The sequence below is a fragment of the Castor canadensis genome, chromosome 6 (genome assembly GCF_047511655.1).
Source record: "Castor canadensis chromosome 6, mCasCan1.hap1v2, whole genome shotgun sequence".
Lineage (NCBI taxonomy): Eukaryota > Metazoa > Chordata > Mammalia > Rodentia > Castoridae > Castor > Castor canadensis.
In genome coordinates this window covers 42,020,259-42,035,334 of record NC_133391.1, presented here as the reverse complement: position 1 = coordinate 42,035,334, position 15,076 = coordinate 42,020,259, and the positions used below count along the sequence as shown (strand labels likewise).

The 15,076-nt window shown below is 48.9% G+C and overlaps 2 protein-coding genes across 4 annotated transcripts in view; one reads left to right on the top strand and one right to left on the bottom strand.

Moving 5' to 3' along the window:
- Wnt5b (Wnt family member 5B) overlaps window positions 1–15,076 on the bottom strand; it is a 94,512-nt gene that overhangs the window by 41,878 nt on the left and 37,558 nt on the right. The window lies entirely within an intron of this gene.
- Window positions 417–7,082, top strand: Fbxl14 (F-box and leucine rich repeat protein 14). 2 transcript variants are annotated; one of them, XM_074076369.1, is made up of 2 exons: window positions 417–1,955; window positions 5,027–7,082. In XM_074076369.1, exons 1-2 carry the CDS (start codon window positions 757–759, stop codon window positions 5,100–5,102), a joined length of 1,275 nt encoding a protein of 424 aa, XP_073932470.1. In that variant the 5' UTR covers window positions 417–756; the 3' UTR covers window positions 5,103–7,082. The 2 variants fall into 2 exon arrangements, with proteins under 2 accessions (XP_073932470.1, XP_020014755.2); XM_020159166.2 differs by lacking the exon at window positions 5,027–7,082 and adding an exon at window positions 3,285–3,497 and having other exon boundaries at window positions 419–1,955.

The window sequence follows — 15,076 nt, the reverse complement described above, 5'->3', positions numbered from 1 at the left end:
TACCAAGCGCGCGGCCCGCCCGCTCGCCCCGGGTCTGCGCCAGCCGCGCTCCGGCCGCCGGCCGCGCCGCGTCCTCCGGGCCGCGCCGGCAGCTCCCAAGTGCCCGCGGACGGCGGGGGAGGAGGAACCGCGGCGCGCCCGCCCGGTGGCCCGGATTGGCCTGCTGGTCCCCCCGCCTGGGCGTCCGAGTGCGGGCGGCCCGGGGCTGGGAGGTTTGAAAAGCGGGCGAGAGACAAAGGCAGCAGCAAGCCTCCTCCGTGCCCGGAGCCCGAGCGCCCGGCCCGGGCCCTAGCCGGCCCGCGCAGCAGCGGCGCAGCCGGGGGCGGAGGATGCGGCAGGGGGCGTGGGAGCGGCGCCGGCCGAGCGGGCGGCGCGGCGCGGCCCGAGCGCGGCGCGGATAGGGCCGAGGCGGCGGTGGTGGCGGCGGCGGCAGCGGCGGTGGCCGGGCTCCGGGAGTGAGTGAGACGCCTTCCCGGCCCGGGATGTAGGACCGAGCGGACGGGGCGGGGGGAGGGAAGGGCAGGGAGCGCGCCGGCCGGCCGGCAGGCAAGCAGGCAGGAAGGAAGGGAGGAAGGAAGGAAGGACGGACGCACCAGGAGGAGGAGCGGCGGCGGCGGCCGGAGCCGGAAGGCGGGGAGGGGCCGGCCGTTGGGCCCGAGGCGGCGGCCGGGCGGCCCGCTCTCGGCGCCTCTGCGGGGCAGGAGCGGCGGGACCCCAACCTCCTCCCCCCGGCGCCGCGGAGGGGGGAGGAGGAAGATGGAGACCCACATCTCATGCTTGTTCCCGGAGCTGCTGGCCATGATCTTCGGCTACCTGGACGTCCGGGACAAGGGGCGCGCGGCGCAGGTGTGCACGGCCTGGCGGGACGCCGCCTACCACAAGTCGGTGTGGCGGGGGGTGGAGGCCAAGCTGCACCTGCGCCGGGCCAACCCGTCGCTGTTCCCCAGCCTGCAGGCCCGGGGCATCCGCCGCGTGCAGATCCTGAGTCTTCGCCGCAGCCTCAGCTACGTGATCCAGGGCATGGCCAACATCGAGAGCCTCAACCTCAGCGGCTGTTACAACCTCACCGACAACGGGCTGGGCCACGCGTTTGTGCAGGAGATCGGCTCGCTGCGCGCCCTCAACCTGAGCCTCTGCAAGCAGATCACCGACAGCAGCCTGGGCCGCATCGCCCAGTACCTCAAGGGCCTGGAGGTGCTGGAGTTGGGGGGCTGCAGCAACATCACCAACACCGGCCTTCTGCTCATCGCCTGGGGTCTGCAGCGCCTCAAGAGCCTTAACCTCCGCAGCTGCCGCCACCTCTCGGACGTGGGCATTGGGCACCTGGCCGGCATGACGCGCAGCGCGGCCGAGGGCTGCCTGGGCCTGGAGCAGCTCACGCTGCAGGACTGCCAGAAGCTCACGGATCTTTCTCTAAAGCACATCTCCCGAGGGCTGGCGGGCCTGAGGCTCCTCAACCTTAGTTTCTGCGGGGGCATCTCGGACGCGGGCCTCCTGCACCTGTCGCACATGGGCAGCCTGCGCAGCCTTAATCTGCGCTCCTGCGACAACATCAGTGACACGGGCATCATGCATCTGGCCATGGGCAGCCTGCGCCTCTCAGGGCTGGATGTGTCGTTCTGCGACAAGGTGGGGGACCAGAGTCTGGCTTACATAGCCCAGGGGCTGGACGGCCTCAAATCCCTCTCCCTCTGCTCCTGCCACATCAGTGACGATGGCATCAACCGCATGGTGCGGCAAATGCACGGGCTGCGCACGCTCAACATTGGCCAGTGTGTGCGCATCACGGACAAGGGCCTGGAGCTGATTGCTGAGCACCTGAGCCAGCTCACGGGCATAGACCTGTACGGCTGCACCCGGATCACCAAGCGCGGCCTGGAGCGCATCACGCAGCTGCCCTGCCTCAAGGTACTCAACCTGGGACTCTGGCAGATGACGGACAGTGAGAAGGTCAGGTGAGGGCAGCAGCGCAGTTCCCCTTGTCCCGCCCTGTTCATCCTCCCTTCACCACCGGCCCTCACCCTGGGGAGCACACTTACACACAGATGATGCCAGTGGCTGCCATGGGGCCCAGGCCAGGAGCCAGGCGCATTCTCTCCTCCTCCAGCGCCGTCCCCACCACCAGCCCGTTCCCTACGCCTCTTGTCCCTTTGCTTCCCCGCTTTACGCCTCTCCTTTCCCTGCGGATGGAGAGACAGACTCTGCTACACACCCACCCAACCTGCAGCGGGTGGGGGACTGATTGCGCCCCTTGGTGGCTTCGCATTTTGAAACGGGGTGGGGGCGGGGAGCGACTAGTCCTTTCAACCACGAGTTGAGGAAAATGTCTGCCTTCACTTAAGCTTTCATTTGAATACTGTGATCTGGTTTTTATTTTGAAATGTATAAAAAGCAAACCCAACTACAACGGCCTTTTCACCCTTCTTCCACTTTGTAACCAATCCCAGTCTCTTCTCATCACTGTTACAGCACTCTGCTATCATGCTCATTTCATTTTTATCTGCCTTCTTTTATTTTTTGAAGAAATTTGAAATCATGGTCCTTTTTTTCTGCTGAATATATTCTGTATTTTGTGTTATATATATACGTGTATATATATATATATATATATATATATATATATATACACGTATGTGTCTGGCTACCTCGTTTTAGTTTATACTTTTTTCTCTGAAGCTCTGGAATTCTACAAGAGAGCTATTTTGAGACTGAACATTTTTGTGCCTAGACTGGAAAGATGCCCATTGGGTTTGTGCGTCTTTTTTGTTTTGGCTTCTAACCAACCTGCATCCACCTAGTGTTCCCCACTTCCACATGCTGGCTCTAATTTCCTCTTTCTCCTTGTCCACTGGGATTTGAGGACCCAACCTTGTTTCTAAACCTTGACTTAATTTATAGCACAAATGTGTGGGAGAAATGGGAGTTGAACTGCCTTTTTGTTTGTTTGAGATGCAGATTGTGTCTTGGAGATGATTATTATATATGCAAATTTGCCCTACCTTCACCGTTCTCCAACTTTCCATACAAAGCCACCCAGTGAGGCTTCCCATTGGAAGGAGAGAGCAGAGTGGGCCTGCAGAGACCCTGGGGCTGTAATGTGAGGGAGGAGACTGACATTCCCACTTATCTGTGTTCTGTTAATAAAATGGGAGCTTGTGGCTTTTAAAACTTCTGTTTCTACATGGAGGGGTAGATGACTTTATTTTGGTGGGGGTTGGGTCTGTGGCTTTAAACCCGCTTTTGAGTGGGATGTATATTTTTGTTGGATTTTGTTTATTTTTTAGAGTCCTCCTCAGCAACATTCAAGACCATGGAGTTAAAGAAACCCAGAGACCTTTATCAATTAATTGTACTGTTTGTGAATTTGTATAAATAACAAAGATCCTCTTAAAACGTTTATATTCTTACAGTAAAAGGTTAAACTGATATTTATATAATAAAAGAGGAAATATGAAGTATGTTTTTGAAAAAAAAAAACACAAAAAAACCCAACCAAACCCTTGTATCTGTGAATTATTTTTGAGGCATTGTGTGTTTGGGTACATGCCAAAGTAGGAGGTACTGTTTGTACTGTTGGGAAGGGAAAGGAAGCCAGGCCCAGTGCTTGTGCGTCCTGTGCTGTGGTGTGAGTTTGCGCATGGCTGGACATTCCTTGTGTGCAAGGTTTACTACTGATTTCCCGATGTGACGTTTCTAGAAATGTGACTAGCCTGGAGATTTCTATAATTTTTGTTTTTTTAAACTGTCAACATACATATTTAAACAAACTACAGAAAATGAAACTTTAAAAAAAAAACCAGACTTGTAAGAGTCCCAGTTTCCCCAAGTGGCCAGTTTTTCTTTGGGTGGAAATGAGCTCTAGTGGGCAGTCCTGGAAAAGTGGGTGATGAGATGTGGAGGTGGGAGAAAAGTGGGTGTGTCTGCTGTCAGTGGCGTGGGGAGGCTGTGGAGGGAGCTGGGCCATTGTTGAGAAAAGGTGAAAGCCAGTCGTTGCTGGGGCTGACTCAGTGGAGCATACTGGGTCTCTGAGCGGGTGCAGTGGGAAGGAGGCAGTGCAGTGTCTCTTTAACATTCCCCTCCAGGCCTGGCTGCATTGAAGCCCTTTGCTAGGGGCTGGGGAGGCTGGCCAGGAGTCCTGGCTCATTTGCATTTTAAGCACTTCCAGTGTTCAGGCTGGCCACTCTGATGAGGGTTCTTAGGCAGAATTCAGAGCAGATAAATGAATTCCAACAGTTGTAGCAAAGAGTTCCCTTTGGTAGACAATAAATAATCTGATAGCCTGTGGTTGGGTTGTGGAAACCTGTGAGTATGACAGCTCTAACAGTGGAGCAATTCACTTTCCTGGTTTCACATAGGTCTACCTTGTTTCCAAATCACTTTTTATTATACAAAAAACTACACAAAAAGCTGATAAGAGAAGCACAACTATCCTGGATCTAGTTCTCTTTCTCGGGCTCTGTTGACGTAGGTTTTGCCTATCACAAAAGCTGCACTTTTCTTTTTTGGAGAGTCATCTCAATTACATCTAATTAAGCCTGACATCAGATCCATCTTCCCTTTTTTGAGGAAGGTGTGGATCTCTTTCTTCCTGGTTAAGTTACACTGCTTATTGCCTAAAGGGGGAAAAAAAAATGTGAACCCAAGGAAGAAGTAGGGACTTTGAATTAGGGCCAGCTTTCTAATTTATCATTTGACACAACTCAGGGTTCCCAGCCTGTCTTTCTTCCAAGAGACTTCATGGATGTACAGATTCAGTCAATAAAGACTTCCAAGTCAGTCTGCTCATGTTCTTCATTTTAATACATAAAATAATCCTCCCCCTATAATCTGAAGCACTTTCTGCTTTCATTTTTTTAAGTTAAAGGCTAAATATAAGCCTGACTAAAGATTGCTAAGTTAAGATCACAGGTCTAGTGTCCTCAGTGAGGGATATGTGATATATCAAGCTTCTGGAAAAGATGGAGAAGCCACACTTACCATTCAACCGCTTACCTCAAACTTTTTTTTTTTTTTTTTTTTTTTGCAGTACTGGGCTTGAACTTAGGGCCTACACCTTGAGCCACTCCACCAGACCTATTTTTGTGATGGGTTTTTCAAGATAGGATCTCAAGAATTATTCGTCTGGGCTGGCTTCAAACTGCAATCCTCCTGATCTCTACCTCCTGAGTAGCTAGGGTTACAGGTGTGAGCCACCTGTAACCTTTCTGAATGGAAAGAAAATGTGTTGAGAACCCATGAGGGCTTTGCATGCTACCTGTAAATTTTAATCAAAGTGATCTGATGAAAGAGGTCTCCATGTTTCCCAGGTAAGGCATATCCCTGCCTTAAGTTACCCAGTGAGGAAGCCAGCACTGGAACCAGGTACACTTCTAGAGTCCAGCTCCTTTTGTTCCCAGAAGGTTCTGTTGTTGATCATACCTTGGTTTTCAGTAAGATGACCCTCAGATGAGCCAGTGGAGCTGGGTGAACACTTAGACAAGCTTATGCCACAGGTGTCTTCAAAGAGGACCTGGGTAGATTCAGGTTTGTCTGGGGGTTGATTTCCACCATGCCTAACAGGGCAGGAATAAGAACAGAGGGGCTGGGTAGCTCAGTGGTAGAGCCCTCACTGAGCATGTGCAAGGCCCTGGATTTGATCCCCAGTACCACACACACACAAGTAGAGACTAGAAGCAGTGAAGAAAGTGAGTTGCTGTACTTTTTTTGGGCGGCACAAAAGCGAAAAGGTACTTCAGGCCAATTTTTAGACAATAGAAACATACTGCAGGTATTTGCTGAAACTTAACTGAAAAAAGTACGTAAACTCAGTGTGAACCTTACGCAGTGGTACTAAGCCTCCACAGAAACTGGGCTCCACGTGCCTTCTTTTTCTAAGTGAGTATGTTGGTACCTTGCATGTTAGTACCTATGAATGAAGCTGTGGGTTCAGAACCCCCCACCCCCTCCCCGGGGCTCTGAGAGTGCTGGGTGGTGTTGTGTAGTTCACCCAGCCTGCTGAATTCCTCAGTCCTAACTGGCTATGAGGAGGGGGAGCCACCTGATTTAATTCACATTTGACAACAGTGGCAAGGATACTTGTCTAACCTACATTTACCAAAACTCAAAACTGGTACAAGGACGTCCTTACAGAGTGAAGAAAACGCAAAGTAGTCTTTTTTTTTTTTTTCTTGATTCAAATCAACACATCTGAAAGAAGCCAATGTTCCTTTTATTGGAGTTTCTTTTGAAAGGTAAGGACTGTCTTATCAAGTAGGGGTATCCAATTGAAGCATAAGCTGTCCCCCAAATCCTGAGTGTTCCTGTGGTGGTTACTAGATAGTAGCTGCTCTGTGAATACAAGTTGCACCTTTCACTTTTGACTGAAAACTCAAGGTTTTCAGAGTGGAAAGGGTTGTGGCCCCCAGGGACCAATGTGTTTCCAAAGATTAAGAACCTCTTGATTAAAAGATCAGATTTGTAAAACAAAACCAAGACCTCATGCAGTTTCTGACAACACTCTCTTCCCAGCCCCTTGAAAGGAAAGCCCTGGCTCTGACCTGCTCTGTTATGCTGGGGAGAGGGGAGGGATCAGGTACGTCATGTAGTGGTCCCTTCTCTCTGTTCTCCTTCTCTTCCCTGTATCAAACACCACCCCTTCTGAAGTTAATACTATCCAGTTAGTAGAGGGCAAGACCTAAATTTTGTGCCACTATGAACCCCGAGGAGCCAGAGGGGAAGACTTTGATAAAAATGTGTATCGTGAGGCAAGCACAGGATTAGATGTTGGGAAACTGTACTCGAACCTGAGCTCAAGGTTGGGCCACACGGCCACCTCATTTTTTGTCAACACACTTGATCCAACATTAAGTAGCAAGTTAAAAAATTTAAAAAGCAAATGTCATAAAGCAGATGAGACCTAGAGGCGAGGCCCAAGAGAGCCTGCCTAGCAAGTGTGAACCCCTGAGTTCAAATCCCAGTACCACGGCCGCCACCTCCACCAAAAAATAAAAAAAATCAGCAGATGAGAAATTCCTATTTGAATGAGTGGCAACTGTTCAAAATTTACAGCTGATCAAGGGTATATTCACAGCTGGGTATTCTCAGACAATGTTTCTAGACAATTAGTAAATGTTTTTAAATGTCCACAAATGGTCAGTTTCAGTCTTCCTCTTTTCCAGCAATGGCTCTGATTTTGCCTTTATCAACTCAGAATGTTTGGTACTATGTAAAGCCAACACTTCCAGTTGAGGTGCAGAGAAAGTAAGCTTGCCACCCAGGGTACTTCAATACCTACTCCCAGTAAAACAACAGAAGCGGAATTTTTTGCCTGCTGTTTGTGAACCCATAAAAGTAGACATTTCCTACAGAGGCCAAAAGTTCTTATCTCACAACTCTTCTACTTGAGTTGTGTGAGGAACAAATGCCACACACATACTCTTATAAGAAACCTATTAGGGAGTGGGAAGAGCACATGCCTAGCATGTTTAAGGCCCTGGGTTCCATTCCCAGCATGAAACAAACAAACAAACAAAACTTACAAGGATTCTTGTATCTGTGACAGTGGAAAGCAGTGTGTCAATTACAAAGGTGAAATGATATGTGCAGGTGAGGCTGGAGGCCTGCCTCGTAGTGGAGTCCTACCTAGCAAGCATGAGCCCTGATTTCTTTAAAAAAGAAAAAAAAAAAAAGGGTGTGTGTGTGTGTGAGAAAATGCTGGGAGAATTCAGTCATGACAGGATGCTCAATTTCTCTGCCTTGAGATTTTTGCCATCCCAAATCTGGCAGGTACAGTACATTTAATTTTATAAATAGGGTGAGAAGCTTGACACAGTTGGAAAGGTTTTGTGTAGGTGACATGAGGACTCAGTCTCAGAGCCAAAGCTGCCCCAGAGTCTAATGAACTTCAGAAGGTCTCCAGGTGCAGGTGGCTCTGAGACACCATAGAATACCCACCCTGCCCCGCTCAGAAAGGTCCTGCACTCCAGCATATTATTTTCAAGGAGAAAAGGAACGCTGAAAGTTACCAATGCTGTTTAATATGATTACGGTCTGCAAATGTAGACACTTTCTGCAGTCATCATGTCCAGGCCTTTGCAGAGGCTGAAAGGCCAGTGCAGGTTGGCAAACAGCCTGGAAGGTGCTCAAGTAGCTAGTCGTGTCGGTTATGTTGCCCGCTGCCCCTGAGCCAGTTCAAGGTAGCATAAATGGCTTGTGACAGCCTCAAAGCTGTGCAGGTATGCACTGTGAGCAACCACCAACACCTGTCCTGATCCCTGATAACACAGTTGGCTGCAGGAACTCTCACTAGTTTCAAAGGTAAGAAGGCCTGACCAGGCTGGTGGAGAGGCTCAAGCGGTAAGAACGCCTGCTTAGCTAGTGTGTGAGGTCCTGAGTTCAAACCCCAGTGCTGAAGAGAAAAAAAAAAAAGCCTGGCTTCACAGATGTTTTAGTTACAACCCCTCTGGTCTAGAAAGAATACAAGAGTACAAGTACAATTTGTTAATAGCAGGCACCCTCTTATATTCATTCCTCCTCCATTCATGTAATCCACACTTCAGAAGGATCAGACAGACCTGCCACACAGCAGCCTGCCAGTAATTACTGCTCCTATCATGGACCCAGGATGCTGGAATTGGATTGTGGGAAAATAGTTCTTTAAGGCCAGACACACTTTTCATAAGTAGTATGCAGTTGATCAGCATTGGCTCAGGAAGCACTGTTTTTCCTCATGTAAAAGGATATGAGAAAGTATTTACCCCAGATATTCCGTGATGTGTCCCGTTAGGAAAGCACAACCCCAAACCGGCATTCCTTATGTACATGCCTGCTGTCATTTTCCAGCCCAGGCAGGGCTTTCTGAGAAGCACTCTATAAGTAGGTAAGAGCCAAAAACCATTCCTAATGTTCCATAGGCTCTTCAGGAAAAAAACCACTGAAGCTAGAATTAGACAAGGGAGAATCAGCCACAGTTAAGCGGTCAACTTCTTACATCCTAGATGACAAACAACCTAGTTAGGGCCTTCCATTTCTACTGCCAATATTTTAAACCTCAACTTCATTGCTCAAAAACCCACTGCTGTTGACCACCCAACTCCCCACATCAAAAACAAAACAACAACAACAAAAAAACCCACACCTAAAACAAAGATGACCAGTAGGTGTGTCTTAAGCAAATATGATGACAGGATGAAAGCAACAATTCCTAGCTCTTTCAGCTCATCTCAAATGCACAAATCTTGCCAGCCTTGCAGTTAGTTATCTGTAAAAGCCAACTGCATTTTATGGCCCCCTGAATTCTGTGAGGCCCCCACTGGCTGCTGCAGGGACCAGGGAACACCGCCAGGAAAATAGGTGAGTGGCTCCCAGCCCTGGCTGAGGTCTGTACACTTGACACACAAGCCCTGCCGTTGTCCTCTGAGTCAAATGATGACAGAACCATATTGTCACAGGAAGGCAGCTGGTCTCCCTTTTTCCTATACAGAAGGGTCTGATTTCCAGTGGAATCAGAAGAGGAACTGCAGGATTTCATGACCGTAAGTATGACAGGCAGCAAACAGTTTCATCATGGCTCACTTTAAAAATAAAAATGTGTTTATGTCAGCTAAGAGGCAGAAGTCAAGCACTACAAGTTACTGAAAGATAAGGGTAGAAACTGTCCTTGTATTTTTGTGGGCTGTTCCTTGACCTTCCCCATTGCCCAACAAAACAGAAACGTTCACCCAGGATTTCGATTTCCCTGCCCCACTGTGATAAAGCTATGAATTAGTCCAAACAGTATCAGAGGCAGCTGAATGACAAACTATGTGTTTTTTCCTTGCCCCAGGTCCTTTTTGTCCCAGGTTTTGAAGATGATTTTAGGATCCAACATAAGGCAGGGAGATCAAGTGTGGTTATGCAGACTCTAAAATACTTGTTTTCCACCATGGGAGGGAAATTTATCCACAGTCTGCAGTGCCTGTATTTTGCAAGCAGGTGGCAGCATTGTCTGTGAATTGGAGGCCACTTCAGCAGAACTCAGACCTCCTCCTACCTGACATCTCTTTCTTGCTTCCCCACGCCCCAAGAGTTGAGGAGAGGAATCTCACTTCTTTCAGAAAATGAAGTTTTAAATAACCAGCGAAGTAGCTGCAGGAGCCAGGTGCATAGCATTTGTTTTTGGAGCAAGGTCACAGATGTAAGTGCTCACAAAGTGTCTGAGTTATCTAGCACCTCTAATTCTTCAGGACTATACTATCTATCTGCACAGATTTTTGTAGGATGCCGTATTTGGGGCAAACAAACATTCTGATGAAAAATTGTGGAGATCCTTTGAAGAAAAACACAATTGTTTAATTTTAGGAGTATCTATTTTTTTTTTAATTACAAAAGGCATACAGTATGTTCCTTTCCCAGACATAGTCACAAAATCTAAAGAAGTCTGTGAGACAGAAAACTGGCAGGAGCCTTGACAAAGAAGCCGCCTTGTACAACCCAAATTCAGAAAACAGGTAGCAGAAATGAAAAAGAACCTCTGAGCCAATTTGGCCAGATTCCATAAAATGTCACCATGAAGGACAGGCTGAGGGTAGGAGAGGCCTCTAGGTCCTGCCCTCTTGGCATCTGATTGCCCCAGGGAATCAAAGAATGGCTCTGAAGGCAGCTGGTACAAAGTAGAATACAAAGGTGTAAAACGGACACCCCCTGGGGATACTGCTGTCAAACTGTGTTAGCCAGGTAAGCCCCGGCTGTTAGCCTGGTGATGCAGAGGTCATTTTTGGTTAGCGTGAAGGAAGAAAAGTGTCTGGCTCTCGGGCTTGGGTAAAAAGCCCTCTATTCCTGAGACTTCACGGAATCCACAGCTGAAATGAGCTCTTGGGAGTGACCTCATCAGATGAGTACAAATTCAGAGCAAACAACCCCGACGAAGACAAGAGGTTGCAGAGGAAAAAAAAGGATGTGGATCGCTCCACACAAAGCCAAGAAGGAGAAAACAGGAGGCAGAAGGACACAGACGCGTTTTGTGCAAGTAAGGGAGGAGGGTGTGAGCTTGAACTAGCAGCAGCTCTTCAGCAGGGTCCTGAGGATGACTGAGGAGGTCACTCTTTGATTTGTAGCCTCTGAAAACAGTTTTCCTTCACTAATACATGTTTTCAAGAAAGGAGGACCCTGTCCTCTTTCTGTGGTGGTTTGATTTGACCTGAGACAAAAATGTCCATTAACACGGCCACCAGGCTGACCTGTACCTAAGGCCTCAAGAAAACAGCACCTCAAGTCTGAACATGTCCTCAGGTGTTCACAGCTGCTTCATCCAGCACCCCACTTTGCCAGGGAAAGCAGCCAGAATGACGGCACACACAGGGAGAAACAGAAGCGTCTCCAGGGCAAATGCCTGCGACAGTCTCCATATGGGCCCTTCAAGCTGCAGCTGGCACCGGTGGCCTGCACATTCCCCTCCAACCCACCACTCAGGCTTCCACACTTCCTCAAAGAAGGTAGAGCTGAGGGCTCCAGTAACCCCATAGGCAGATGTTTCTATTAGCAACGATCCCTGGACTCTTACCAGAGAGCCCCCATCACTCAGTGTGCAAATCCACGCAGCCCCACCCACTGTGACTGGACAGCTGGCTTCTCCCTCCTCTGGACAGCCATTACTCCATCACCACCACCACCCCAAATAAACGGATCCATTTACCCTTTAAAGGACTCCAGCAAGTCTACTTGCTGGTTCCTGATTTCTCCTTGTAGCCTGTGGACACTGTCAAGAGGGACCAGTGGAGGGTGCCAGGTGATAAGCATGTGCAGAACCAGTGATGCCAGCCCCACAGCCATGATCACTGCTAGCCTGCAGTCTCCTGGGATTGCTCCTGTGTTGATTCCACTTCTGCACCTGCCAAGGGCTCAGGGGAAACTGAGGAACTTGGGAGCAAGCGGCTGCAGCACCTTCCCACCCTTCCACAGGCCAGGGGCAAGCCCGCCAACACTAATCTGCCCCCGCACTTGCAGCTCAACAGCTTTTCTCCTCTAAGCCCCTGATAATAGTTTTACTAAAATCCTCTTTTGATGGAAAAAAATCCCAGCTGGACATTTCAGGCCTCAGCACAATGTACAAGTCTGCAGGTCCCTTTGCCCACCTCACAAAGGCCGCTAATCAAGTGGAAAATGTGCTGGAGGCCAGAGGTTTGGGTCTGCAATTATTTTTAAGGGATTACTGGAGAAGAATGGGACAGCAAGGACCTCCCCCCACTTGTTTTCCACTTGGTCCTGCTGCAGACACACTGAGCCCAGGGGGCAGTGGTCCAGCCCTCCAGCCTCGCCTCTCTCTTCTCTCTTGGGAGGGTGTCATCATCTTGAACACATGGCTTCAAAGAGATTGAGAGTTTGGGAGTGACACATAGGTCCTGTTTGACCCCACTTAAGCCCTGTGTGGAAAGCCACTATTAAGCGGGGTCCCAAGTGAGGCGAGAGCCCTCGTTCATTAACCTCTGACCCCTGCTCTGTGTGCAGAGGGGAGTGCTCGCACCGTGCCCAGGCACCAAGGAGAGCGGGAGCATTCATCCGGGCTTCCCAGGCTCGGGAGGGCAGGAGGTCATGTCCCCAACCTTGCCAGATACCCTTCTTATTCATGCTCACTACCCTTTCCCTCAAAGCTGAGCAAACAGTCACTGTCCTCCCAGTGCTTCATTTCAGGGCAAGACGGGTATAAAAACAGCCAACGGCAGCCATTGCTAGAGTTCACTGGGGAGTTTGTCTACATGGAAAAGAAGCTTCTCGTATGGCATTGGTCCGCGAATGAATCATTAAGGACTCGTTGATAAAGACGAACATTTCAGTTTGGCCCAAAGTTCGCCCTGTTCCATTTCAGCAGAGAGAGGCCGTGCATCCTTCTAATCCTGGCTGGTTAGCGAGCTGTGCAAATGCCCAGCAAAAAGGAAATGAGTACAAATTCCTAAATTAATTCTGGAACCATCAAGGATTAGACCGTTCAGCTCTGAGAGTTAAAAGTCAGCGTATATTTCAAACCAAACACTAGCCTGAGTAATAATTTGCAGGTCCTTTCTCCAAACCTTTGGTCAAAAGCGAAATGATAACTAGCGATCAAAAGAAAATTGCCAGTTTGTTTTCTTCAGAATAAATGCCTTGTTGATCTATTTTGCCTTACTAATCTTGGCTTTCTTTCTCCCGGAAGAACTCTCAGCAATTGAGAGTTAGATGGTAGAAGCAGAAATATTACATTTAATATATTATGCTTATTATTTAATGCAAATATCATGTTAGTTTTTTATGTTGACTTTGACATGAAAGCCAATAAGAGTAGGCTATGATTTTTGTTGGTGACGCTGGGGATGGAACCTAGCTACCACCGAGCCACACCCCCAGCCGAGAGGACTCTGAGCCCCCTCCCCAAATAATGACAGATAGGGTTGCTCAATTACATCTGCTGGCTGTACCGGAATGACCCTACCTTAGACGAAAAGGAATTTCCTTAGAAGGGAGATGTGATCCCTTCACAGGCATCAAGGGAGCCAGTGGGATTCTCTAAAGTAAAGCATAAGGGGCTCTGACTCTGACTAGGGAACATACGTGCACAGCCCTACCCTAAACCAGGAGTTGTCTTAAACCTTCCTCCCTCGCTCGCTCCCTGAACCACTCTCTAGTGTGTACCACCATTATTTCTGTGCTTACCATTATTTTTCAGCTCCCCTGCCCTTTGTAGACTGTGCTGAGCAAAATAAAGTCACTCTTCTTCCAAAACCAGCCCAGGGAAAGAGTAAAATGGCAACTTAGAAACGATATTTTGATAAAATAGCAGCAACAATGCATCTCAGATTTTTCAGGGCATTGGAAAACCTTCAGTACGAAGGTATCCACATAATTCAAAACACAAGATGAACATGTTAGAATTAAGAAATGCAAAGTACGGTGCAGCTCAGGAATACAGCACATTCTCATCTTGCTCACGAGGACCTGGCTTCCATCCCCAACACCAACCAACCAACGAAAAGCAGCCACCAAGTGTGGACTTTCAAATGAATGGAAGTTTTGTTCCAGGTCTAAAGAGAGAAGGAAATTATTATCTTGATGTTGAAATGTTATCGCTGCAAAGCCATTATGTCAAACTGGTACCTCAAATGTCTGGGGAATGCAGCTTCTCCAGGTGGCACTCACTGCCAGCTTCCTCTCACTACGCTCCATGCTCTTGACCACCACGGTCCACATGTGACTCCTGCTCACAGAGTTTGAGTCTGGGATTGCTTCCTGCATCCCCATCATTTCTGGGTGCACTAGTCCTCAGCTTCACCTAGCTCTCAGCGATCATCCCCACTCCTGAAAACCCAGTGCAGCACCCGGAGACCTGCTGGTGCTTCTGACTCAACAAACCCTGCTCTGCCCTCCAGCTCCATCTCAGATACCTCCAACTGCCTCGGAACACTCCCAAGCCACCCACAAGCCACATTCTATTTTCTGCAGCTTACAGGGGCCAAAGGAGGGGTCATCACCCTTACCGGATTTGACTGGCAAGCTCATACCACGGATTTTATTAATTTATTTTAAATTTTGTTCCAGTGCTGGAGATGGAACCCCAAGGCCTTGTGCATGCTAGGCAAGCAGTGTACCACTGAGTTACAACCTCAGCTCCCACACCATAGTTATGTAAACATGCCTGCCTATGGCCAGGCTGGGTCTTTTGGTTTTGAGATAGTGTCTCAAAAAGGCCAGACCAGTCTTGCACTCTCCTGCTTCAGCCTCCTGAGTACAGGGATTACAGGTGTGTGCTACTACAGCCAATGATAAATCCTTATTTTTAAAAAATCCTTGGGCACCTGTCTAACAAGCTAGAGGCCCTGAGTTCAAACCCCAGTACTGCCAAAAAAAAAAACCAAACAAACAAAAACCACCATCCAAGGCTGGGGAAGTCGCTCACTGGCAGAGAACTTGTCTAGCATGTGGAAGGCCTGAGGTGCCCAAGTAAGGGGGTCTCTGTACTCTTCGGACGTTCCTCCATCTTTTAGAATTCTGACAGCAGTGAGGTGGCCAGTGCCCCCTCTTTTTTGTGTGTGTGGTACGGGATTTGAACTCAGAGCCTACACCTTGAGCCACTCCACCAGCCCTTTTTGAG

What these genes read in the sequence shown, in the direction of transcription:
- Fbxl14 (XM_020159166.2), top strand. Translation starts at nt 757, where the DNA reads ATGGAGACCCACATCTCATGCTTGTTCCCGGAGCTGCTGGCCATGATC. An exon ending in ACGGACAGTGAGAAGGTCAG is followed by an intron (nt 1,956 to 3,284) that starts GTGAGGGCAGCA and finishes TTTATTTTTTAG; the next exon opens with AGTCCTCCTCAGCAACATTC.